The sequence below is a fragment of the Watersipora subatra genome, chromosome 10, assembly GCF_963576615.1.
Source record: "Watersipora subatra chromosome 10, tzWatSuba1.1, whole genome shotgun sequence".
NCBI classification, from domain to species: Eukaryota; Metazoa; Bryozoa; class Gymnolaemata; order Cheilostomatida; family Watersiporidae; genus Watersipora; species Watersipora subatra.
In genome coordinates this window covers 24,705,958-24,717,959 of record NC_088717.1, presented here as the reverse complement: position 1 = coordinate 24,717,959, position 12,002 = coordinate 24,705,958, and the positions used below count along the sequence as shown (strand labels likewise).

The following is a 12,002-nucleotide window of genomic DNA, read 5'->3' as shown; positions in this document are numbered from 1 at the left end:
GAGATTAAAATGCTCAGATCAAGAAAAAGTGAAGATGAGGTTTATAGGGGCAAAGATAATGACAAATTATAGACGCGTAATGAATGCTGAATCATGCAACTTGAATGCAAATATCAATAGCTGGTATCAACTATAACAATAATAGCAACTAGTGACATGACCTTGCATATATTTTTATCAGAGCGGTTCAACCGTGATCAAGTCTTGTCCATTTTTATTTTGAAACATCTTAGCATTCAGGTCACCTCAAACATCAAAAACAATTTTAAACGATAAAAATACTGACAATTTCTGATAAAGTTTACTGAAACTTTGTGTAAGTATATCTTTAAGCCAAAGATATTCCTCTGATATAGAGAAATACAGCTACACTGATTGTATTTTATTCTAGTAACATTTATTAAATTATACTGGCTTACAAAGGAACTAGTATTTAGTCCTCCTATATATTGTTCTACCTTTGAATATTCAGTAGAATTTAATTAACTAAATGCTCTATTTATATATTATTATAATTTATATTGTTAATAACTGATATTGTATTAAAACATGAAATGCATTTAAGAACGAGATTAAAAACCTTTAAAACAATATTTTAATCTATAAATCTCAACGTTTATCTTTTGTTTTCTTTTTTTGATGTGTCCAGTTATAGTGATTGAAACCTAGCGGTACAAAGTCTCTATTGCACTGAGATTAAACTTTCTTTGATGTGTCCAGTTATAGTGATTGAAACCTAGCGGTACAAAGTCTCTATTGCACTGAGATTGAACTTTCTTTGATGTGTCCAGTTATAGTGATTGAAACCTAGCGGTACAAAGTCTCTATTGCACTGAGATTAAACTTTCTTTGATGTGTCCAGTTATAGTGATTGAAACCTAGCGGTACAAAGTCTCTATTACACTGAGATTAAACTTTCTTTGATGTGTCCAGTTATAGTGATTGAAACCTAGCGGTACAAAGTCTCTATTGCACTGAGATTAAACTTTCTTTGATGTGTCCAGTTATTATAGTGATTGAAACCTAGCGGTACAAAGTCTCTATTGCACTGAGATTAAACTTTCTTTGATGTGTCCAGTTATAGTGATTGAAACCTAGCGGTACAAAGTCTCTATTGCACTGAGATTGAACTTTCTTTGATGTGTCCAGTTATAGTGATTGAAACCTAGCGGTACAAAGTCTCTATTGCACTGAGATTGAACTTTCTTTGATGTGTCCAGTTATAGTGATTGAAACCTAGCGGTACAAAGTCTCTATTGCGCTGAGATTGAACTTTCTTTGATGTGTCCAGTTATAGTGATTGAAACCTAGCGGTACAAAGCCTCTATTGCACTGAGATTGAACTTTCTTTGATGTGTCCAGTTATAGTGATTGAAACCTAGCGGTACAAAGTCTCTATTGCACTGAGATTGAACTTTCTTTGATGTGTCCAGTTATAGTGATTGAAACCTAGCGGTACAAAGTCTCTATTGCACTGAGATTGAACTTTCTTTGATGTGTCCAGTTATAGTGATTGAAACCTAGCGGTACAAAGTCTCTATTGCACTGAGATTAAACTTTCTTTGATGTGTTCAGTTATAGTGATTGAAACCTAGCGGTACAAAGTCTCTATTGCACTGAGATTAAACTTTTTTTGATGTGTCCAGTTATAGTGATTGAAACCTAGCGGTACAAAGTCTCTATTGCACTGAGATTAAACTTTCTTTGATGTGTCCAGTTATAGTGATTGAAACCTAGCGGTACAAAGTCTCTATTGCACTGAGATTGAACTTTCTTTGATGTGTCCAGTTATAGTGATTGAAACCTAGCGGTACAAAGTCTCTATTGCACTGAGATTAAACTTTCTTTGATGTGTCCAGTTATAGTGATAGAAACCTAGCGGTACAAAGTCTCTATTGCACTGAGATTGAACTTTCTTTGATGTGTCCAGTTATAGTGATTGAAACCTAGCGGTACAAAGTCTCTATTGCACTGAGATTAAACTTTCTTTGATGTGTCCAGTTATAGTGATTGAAACCTAGCGGTACAAAGTCTCTATTGCACTGAGATTGAACTTTCTTTGATGTGTCCAGTTATAGTGATTGAAACCTAGCGGTACAAAGTCTCTATTGCACTGAGATTAAACTTTCTTTGATGTGTCCAGTTATAGTGATTGAAACCTAGCGGTACAAAGTCTCTATTGCACTGAGATTAAACTTGCCATGAGTGCAGTCACTAATATTCAAACAAAATTACCTATTCTCAAGGCTAAGCTGCTATTATCTTATAGAGCTCATCCTTGTTTAGATATCTTTATCAAGATTAAAACTAAATATATACATTTTATTATGAATCAACATTATTCATATCACCTTTTGCGTTTGTTCTGCTTTGGAAATTTTTTTTAAACTATTTCAAAATCTGTTATTAAATTTTTTTATTTGTAATTTTTAATTGAACCGTTTCAATTTTAAATGTTTGGTTACAGCGCAACTGTAATGCACAATTTCAATCTTCAGTTTGAGGTTATTGCGAAGAGCAATCGCAAAAAAATTATAAAACTAAAAATTGTTCCCATGGACATTTTTGAGTAGGAATTGCCTCTAAATTCCTTTTGGTTTAATCAAGCAAAGTACCCTCGAGCGCTTCACTAATGTATTATTTTGATATCTCATTTTTCCGTCTGTGCCAATATCGACTATTGAGAAGTACCAATATTGTCATATTCAAAATTATGATAGATAGCTTCTGCAGCGACAGTAACAATTTTTATACACACACTTCTATGCACTCTTTGTTATTGTTAATTCGACATAATTATTCATGATCTTTATTTTGTTTTATCAGTTTGCTTTAATTGCCTCACTATCAAACCACTTTTTATTGTAATCATCGCAGCAAGACATACTCTAACTATTACTTGCAAATTATTTCACACTTACATTTAAAAACCTTTTCAGTTGTTTTATCTTTTCTGCTAATTTACTTTTTTATAATATACAGTTAAAAAGTTAGAATGGCAAATTTTGTATATGTCAAAGAAACATAAATCTTTTGTGCAAAGACTTTTTTTTAACTGGGCAACACCGGGCATCTATCTAGTCTACTATATAAATGGCAATCGTTGTCTGTCTGCGTGTTTGATTGAGTGTCCGCCTTATAGAATACCGTACCTTTCGGACTATCAGTGGCTACTAGGTATCTAGGGCGCATTAACGGGAATCTCCGGTTAGTACACGCCTCTATACATAACCTATTCATCGTTTGCCATTTTCACACAAAAATGACGTAATAATTTCAATGGGATGGCTTTCTTTTAGCTTCATGACACACGATGCTTTTTTGTCCTCGACGTATTAGGGCTATGTTGTTTTCGGCTAAACATTTTTCGGATATCGACAAAGACTCTCTCGATATTAGAATTTGGTGATCAAATTTTATTAACTCTATGAAACACGACGCCGTTTTTGTGAACCTCTATTTTTGGCTTTTCTTTAAGGTTTAATTGCTAAATCGCTGTTAAGGTCACTACTTTTCACGCAGACAATTGTATTATCTCGAGCGGGAATAGCATCTAGATTCTCTCACCTCTGATCAGACAAAAACACTACAATATTTTATTTTTACATAACATATCGTCGTACCGGTATCGTCGTATTCAGAGTTTTGATGGATAACTGTTGGTGAAACAGTAACTTTTTATACACACATTTCTATGCAAGAATTGTTATTATTAATTCAACATATTCACAAATTTTATTTTGTTTTCTCAGTTCGTATTAATTGTATCATTACCGAATCATCTCATATTGTAATCGTAGCAAAACAGACTCAATTTAGCTATTACTTGCTAATTATTTCACTGTTACATCTAAACCTTTTTATATTCATTTTATTTTTCAATTTTATTTGACCTGCACAAAACATTTTTCTCATGATGTGAAGTTTGAAAGTTAGTTGTTTGACAAAGTTTGATAAACTTTACAGTTGTTTTTATTTTCTCTTTATTTCAACTACACAAATCACTTTTCTCATGATACGTTACCTATCATGTTTTATCATGTTACCTATGAAGTTTGAATGTTAGAATGGCAAATGCTGTTATATATGTTAAATAAAAATAAATTTTCTGTGCAAATACGTTTTTATTACCCAGGTACAAGTACAGCTTATGGTGTAAAATGTTGAAAAAATACTTTACCGAAGTTGTTTTCTCACCTTGGAGCGAATTAAAATTTACATTATTTTATTTTAATGGGAAAATATGTTTCGGATCTCGAACAACTCGGTTTTCGAACTACCTTCTGGAACTGATTATGTTTGAGAACTAAGGTTCCACTATACGTTATCAAAAGATATAGGTCACTGAAAGTTAAGAAATTTTAAATTTACACTGGTTTGAAAACCTTTTCAGTTGTTCTATTTTCTCTTAATTTATTTCAACTACACAAAACACTTCTTTCATGATATGTAGTTTGAAAGTTAGAAGGGCAAATGTTGTTATATGTTAAATAGAAATCAATTTTCTGTGCAAAGACTTTTTTTACTACCCGGGCAACGCCGGGTAGCACAGCTAGGCTTGGGGCCGTGGCGTCACTCGGGGATGCGTAGGAGACCTTTTTTGCCCCGAGTACAGCGAGAGTCTCCAGGCGCGGCTTTCCGGATGAAAGAGTTGGCGAGTGCGAGGCGATTAAGTGTTAGGCGATTGGGTGTGAGACGATTGGTTGCGAGTGCAAGGTGATTGATTGCAAGGCGAGTGCGAGGTGATTGATTGCAAGGCGAGTGCGAGGCAACTGATTGCGAGTGCAAGGCGATTGATGCGAGGCGATTGATTGCGAGGCGATTGATTGCGAGGAAAGTGCAAGGCGATTGATTGCGAGGCGGGTGCGAGTCGATTGATTGCAAGGCGATTGATGCGAGGCGATTGATTGCAAGGCGATTGATTGCGAGGAAAGTGCAAGGCGATTGATTGCGAGGCGGGTGCGAGTTGATTGATTGCAAGGCGATTGATTGCGAGTGCAAAGCGATTGATTGCAAGGCGAGTGCAAGAACGCGATTGTCAACTGCTTGGCGGGTAAAGACTGGTCAGCCGAGGCGGGGGCTCAGCAGCAGAAGTGCGCGATCGTCAACTGCAAATATAGACGGGTGAACGGATGCATGAATCTAGACACATGAATCTAGAATATTTACTAGATTTCACAGGCATCTAGCTCTAAGACACATTGCAGATTTCCATTGTTCTCATCAACATTGAAATGTATATGTGCATGCATTCTCTGATCAGGACAACAATTTCAGTAGACTGCATATTTGGAGTTGTTTTACAGTATGAAAGACAACTCTCAATAAACCTTATGCTGCACGTGAATCTGTTTCTGTAGACGGGTAATGCAGCTAGCCACCTATATACAGTGAAATATTGTATGTCCTAACATTAGGACAGAATCTTTCATTCCTACAAACTATTACAATTATCAATTAAATGTTACATCATAAACTGAATTATTCGTAAATAGATTAAGCCATATTGTTTCCTCTATACACACACTATAACCTATATACTTACTCTATATACTTACTTTATATACTTACTGCCTATATTTAACTAATTCTTTCTTTGAAAATTTTATTTTAGCCTACACTTACTTACTTTCAAGATGCCATAATTTTCTCCCTTTTTAAATCTTTTTTTTTAAATAAATAACCAGAAAGCATTTCTTTATATATATTAGGTAATTATACTTTATATATAACATATTGTGGTGGATGGCGTCCCCTCACATTTAGCCAAGCCAAGCCGATGTACAGCCGAGTCAAGCATAGCCAAGCCAAAGCCGTACCGACTGAAGACCGAGCCGAGCTGGACTGAGCCGAGCCAAGCCGTGCTGGGTCTAACCAAGCAGAACAGGGGCGGAGTTTAGCAGCTATATAAGCCCGAACATTGGTCTAGTAGAGCAGAGCTGTTCTGGGCCTGTTCATTGCTTGTCACTTTATTCATTTCTTGTACACCATGATGAACTAAGCAGAAATATATGTATTGTACTCATGCATGAGTCTTGTACTAGTGGAGGAAAGTGAAGGTCGCACAAGACGTTTACACCGGTGGCAGCAGTGGGATTGGTAACGATCTTTAGAACTCCACCAAAGAACTTGCATTGGATCACTGGACTCTGGATTAACTGGGCTGCCGGAAGTCGGCAGCATCACTCCTACTGGTAGAACTTCCTACTGGAAGAAACACAGAGAGAGTTGTGAAAAGCCCTGCAGGATTAGTAGATGCACTGCTCCGGATGCAGAAACCTTCTAAAAGGACCTATCTGAGGAGGCAGCAGGCTCCTACTAGAAGAACCTCCTATCGGAAGAAACTCAAGAAGAGCTGCGGTAAGCCTGCCAATCGGACCGATAAATGCACTGCTCCAGAAGCAGAAAACTACTAAGGGATCCAACAGGACTTGCTTAAGGAAGCGGTGTGCCTCTACTAGAAGAACTTCTCACGGGAAGAAACCCAGAAAGGAGCCAGCAGCCGCGAACACAGTAGAGGCACTGCTCTGGGAGAAGAGTAGAAACCTACTAGGAGCCAGACATGGCTAATAGGAGAGACAGGAGTGCTGACCCAGGACCCGACCGACTAGTCAAGGCACTAGAGCGGGTGTTGATGATGCCGAGAGCTCAGGAACCGCCACCGCGCTTCAGGACTCCCCAGTATACTGGAAAAGGAGATGTGGAATATTTTATTACTCGCTTCACAGCAGTAGCCGATGCCAACCAGTGGACAGAAGGAACAACTCTATTGCATCTCCGGGAAGTGTTGGGCAAGCAGGCTGAGAACTGTGGGTGAGCCGATGACCAGGAGGCCATTTTCTATGCCCTCTGGGCAAGGTTCGGACTGTCTGCTAAGCAGGCGCTGAGCCAACTCAACGCCCTTAAGAGAAAGGAGGACATGACGCTGCAGGAGCATGCTATGGAGGTGGAGAGGCTGGTGTGCATTGAGTACGGAGACCTGCCGAATCGCCACCGAAATAGCATGGCTATGGAGACTTTCTGCAGCTTGCTGAGGGACCCTGCCCTGCAGAGACATCTGTTGGCCGTACTTACGCCCACGCTGGCAGACGCTGTATGAGCGAGAAATGACTATCTCCAAATCCCGGGAGGCGAGCGTAGGCCCACCGGATCCTCGGTGCGAGTCCTGGAGGGAAGAACCTCTGACCAGGTGAACTCGGCCGAGACCGATGTCATAGGACAACTAGCCCGGCTGATCCAAACTCTCACAGACGAGGTGGAGCGACTCCAGGAGCAGATGCATGCCCTAGTTAAAAAAAAGAGCCAGCCAGCTACTCTTTGTTGGGGATGTGGCCAACCGGGGCAGGTACGTAAGAACTTCCCTCGCCACACCAAACCGGCTTCGGGAAAAGGAGGACGGCCACAGCAGTAGCTCCGACTACTGGATGTGCCAAGGCCAAGCAAAGACGGAAATATACTAGAATTTCGCGGGACTTGACGATGGCTGATGGCTGATCTCAACCGGCAAGGACTAGGCCTAGGAAAATTCTTGTACAGAAAGGAGCTGTAATGACACGGAATTATTACCAGTTCTTGGGTGAGATTAGTTTGGACAGCCCCCTTGTTTCAGATATTGCCAACCCACATCCGTGCAAACGGCAGGGACGTAGCCCGAACTGTAGAAGGATGACTCCCAAATCCCCTCCGCCCTAGACACTGAGAACCATCCCCACTGAACCAGACAGTCGGAAGCCTGCCTTAAAAGCAGCAGGGCCGACCCCTTCTCCGCCTTGGGAGTGGCAACCACAGGAGCAACAGAACTGCTTCGGGCGTGGTAAGGCTCAAAGTGCTGACCTCGCCCCACCATGGAAAGGAAGCTTTCCAGGCCTCACGGAGGATGTCCTAGAGGACACCACTAGAGCACAAGCCCTCAGCCGACCGCACTCCACCAGCAATTTTTTCCCAGGAAAAGTAGAGGGGCGGCCCATTCAGTTCTTACCGGACACCGGATGCACCACCAATCTGATCAATAAGCAGGTATTCGATCGATTGCCAGGAACCGTGCGGAACCGACTCGAGGAGAGTGACAGCCACGGACTATAGGCTGACGGAACACGGCTTCCCTTCTACGGAATAATCCGTCTAACTATCTGCTTGAGGGACGTGAAGACGGAGGAGGTTTTTATAGTGAGCCAACTGAGCGAGGATGCTATCCTCAGAATGCCGTTCTTCATGGCTCATCAATGCACTCTCGAGTTTGAGCAACCGGTGGTTTGGGTGGATAGCAGACAGCTAGTCTGCACGGACCGGCAAGGGCGGTTGCTCCAGCGCAAAATGCAGGTGATAAGGGGGTAGTGGTTCCCGCCCGGACAGAGATGGCGATACACTGTCGCATCACCACGCAGAACTATTGCCCCATGGGACTAATCAAGGGATTTCCCAACAGACCTCCATTGGCCAGTAGCCTGAACCAGTCAGGATCCAAGAGACAAGTCATCACCTGCTGTATGAACACTACGGAGCGGTCGCTGACTTTTCGGTCTAGAGCCACTATCGGCACGTACATGGGAATGGAGGCCCCGCAGGTCGAAGACAACGATCCCTTACTATGTGACGCCGGTCTGACTTCAATCAATGGAGTGCCGGCTCACCTTGAAGAATTGTTTCAGTTGATCCGGTCAAACTGTGAGGACAGGCGACAAACGTCCAGGCTGGCAACCTTGCTGCATCGGTATGCTACCGTATTTAGTACGGGTGATGATGACGTAGGAAGGACCTCGGAGGTGGAAAATTCTATTCTACTTAAGGAGGGTAGTTGGTCAATCTGACAACTCCCTCACAGACTCGGACCAGAAAAAGAAACAGAGGCCGAGAGGCAGGTCCAGGACCTGCTCAAACAAGGACTAGTCGAGCCCGCTGGAGGAGCTTGGAGCTCCCCAGTAGTGTTGGTCCGGAAGAAGGACGGGAAATGGTGCTTCTGTATTGATTACCGGCATCTCAACGCCATCACGGAACAGGATGCCTACTCGCTACCCAGGATCGACGACAGCCTGGACGCCCTGTCCAGCAGTCGCTATTTTAGCACGCTCAATCTGGTGAGCGGGTACTGGCAGGTGCCCCTGGATGTAGACACGCAGAAGAAGTCAGCCTTCCCGACACGGTCCGGGCTGTGGAAGTGAAAGGTGTTGCCTTTCGGACTGACGTCCATCACTGCCACCTTCCAAAGACTCATGGAACGCGTCCTACATGGCCTCCACTGGAGAACACCGCTGTTATATCTAAATGATACTATCGTTATCACCCCGGATTTTGATACGCATCTACATCGGCTGGAGGAGGTCTTCCAGAGACCCCACAAGGCCGGACTAAAACTGAAGCCCTTTAAGTGCGAGCTACTACAACCTCAGGCTCGCTACCTGGAGCACACAGTAAGCCAGAACGAAGTCTCTACAGACCCCAACAAAATGGAGGCAGTAGCAAAGTGGCTGAGTCCGCGCAGAGTAAGGGAACTCCAAGGATTTCTCGGGACGGTCGGTTATTACCGACAATACATCCCGGAGTTTCCCACTATAGCACAACCCTTGCACCGACTGACTGCAAAAGGAGAGCAGGCCACCTTTGACACGCTGAAGGAAAGCATCAACACCGTCCCGATCTTGGGCTATCCAGATCCTCAGAGGCAGTATATCCTGGACACGGATGCCAGCAGATGTGGAGTAGGGGCTGTGCTGTCTCAAGTACAAGAGGGCTGCGAGAGGGTCATTGCCTACTACAGCAAAACCCTCACCCTCTCGGAACGCAATTGCTGCATCACTCGACAAGAGCTACTTGCAGTAGTGGAGGCGGTCAAGCACTTTCGGCGGTATCTGTATAGCCAGGAGTTCTTCCTACGGACAGACCAGGCGTCACTCCGGTGGCTATGCCAGAGGAGGGAACCCTCAAACTAAGTAGTCCGGTGAATTGAGATCTTGGCGGTGTTCCGCTACATCCTGGAGCACCGGTTAGGGACTCGCCATGGGAATGCGGATGGATTGAGCAGGCAGACCTGCGACGACTGCCAGCAATGCGTGAGCATTGAACAGGGGACAGGGGCCCTTCACGGAAGGAGCTAGCAAAGAAACAAGGGCTGTTAGCCATGTGGGTATCGACCAGTTGCCTGGATGGAACTTCCACCCTCGATGGGACGAGATCGACCCTGGGCAATGTCGCATACCCCGGGGGCCGGCTGGCAACCTGCACGGGACTCCCGCCCCAACAGTGGCAGGATTGAACCTTGGTGCCGGGGGCTCTCCCGAGGGGCTATCAGTCTCGCCAGGAGTGACAGGACTAAAGGGCGAACTAGCAAGGACACAGGCTACCGGTCAGGGACCAGTGGCCATCATGTACCGTGCCATCGCCACTGAGGAGGAGGTGCCAGCAGAACACCTGGAGGTCGGGAGCAGAGAGCTGGACATCCTGCATCACATGCTGGGCTCTCTGCGCCTACGACAGGACAGCATGCTGGAAGCACGCATGGCCCCGCATGGTGCGTCATCTGCCCCCCGCCATTTGGGAAACCGCATTGTAGCAAACGCACGCCCTTGCTCACTCTGGGGTGGGAAGGATGATAGGTCGCCTCCAACTGACGTGGTACTGGCCCGGGCTGACGTCCACAGTCAGGCGGCTCATCAAGAGTTGCGAGGTGTGCCAGGCCGCAAAGCATGAGGGGACAAAGGCAGCCGGAGGAAAAAGGAGACTCTACGCAAGATGACCCTGGCAGAAGGTGGTCGTGGATTTGGTGGAACCATTTCCTGTCACACCAAGGGGGAACAATGGATATTGGTTCTTACCGACCACTTCACCCGATGGCAGGATGCATTGACACTACCTGATGCCACGGCCCCGGTGGTCGCCAACGCACTGGATGAGGGGGTCTTCTGCTATCTGGGATTGCCCGAGCAGATTCACACAGACCAGGGGGCACAGTTCGAGAGCCAACTGGTGGCCGAGCTGTGCCAACTCTGGAACATAGAAAAGACCCACACGGCTCCGAACCACCCATAGGCGAATGGAGTCGTGGAACGGATTAACCGGGGACTCAGAGATTCTTTGAGGGCGCTGCTCTTGACTTGGGGACAGGACACGTGGGATCTACTACTTCCTCAGCTGATGAGGGCAGACAGAGGCACCCCCACTCTGCGACGGGAGAGACGGCCAACATGCTAATGTTGGAACGGGAGCTGAGGTTGCCATACCAGCTGGAAAGTCACCCCCACCGACCGAGCTCTTTCCTGCCCACGAGCACGCTCTTGAGGTGCAGTGGATGCTGCAGACAGTGCACGAAGCGCTCCAGCGAAGCCAGATGGCGGTGCGACAAGAAGATAAGGAAGAACCACTGCTGTACACCCCAGGCAACTGGGTATGGCTCATGAACAAACGCCGAAGACGAGGAGAAAATCCCAAGCTACAGGCAAAGTTCGTGGGATCATACCAAGTCTTGAAGGCCTGGGGGAACCAAACGTATCTGGTGGAACGGCAGAGACAATCTTCCATTCAGAGCGAGGAAAGGCTGAAGCTTTATCACCCTTGCCCAGAGAGGTTGGGGCAGGCCCCAGCCACTCTAGAGCCAAGGAGGGGTCCAAACATGAAGGGCGCTCGACCCAGCAGGCCGGAGAGAAGGCAAGAGGAGGGCAGGATAGATCCTGTGCCAATAATGCCACCCTAGCTGAAAAAAGTTGCTATTAGAGGCTGCAAAGAATCAAGGGGAGGAGGTAACTCTCAGGAAAAATCTAGCCGGATCGGAGAAAGAAGGAAATTAAGGACACCCTCCTAGTTCCGAAGAAATCAATCTGGCCACACGGAAGAAAGTTCCGAGAGAGCCGGAATCAAACCCTGTAGAGACCGAAGAGACCGCAACACCAGATCCCATCATCCCCACAATCCAATTCACTCCGGTCCTGCACAATCCGAGGCCGGCTCGAACAACCAGGAGGCCGGAACGATACGGAGATGGTATCTGCTACTCGATGGAATTAACGGAAAAC

General features: G+C 45.1%; 1 protein-coding gene across 1 annotated transcript; it reads left to right on the top strand.

The window, feature by feature from the left end:
* The first annotated feature begins 10,725 nt into the window (after window positions 1–10,725).
* Window positions 10,726–11,683, top strand: LOC137406909 (uncharacterized). The gene is made up of 2 exons (XM_068093511.1): window positions 10,726–10,959; window positions 11,138–11,683. Exons 1-2 carry the CDS (start codon window positions 10,726–10,728, stop codon window positions 11,681–11,683), a joined length of 780 nt encoding a protein of 259 aa, XP_067949612.1.
* The last annotated feature ends 319 nt before the right edge of the window (window positions 11,684–12,002 follow it).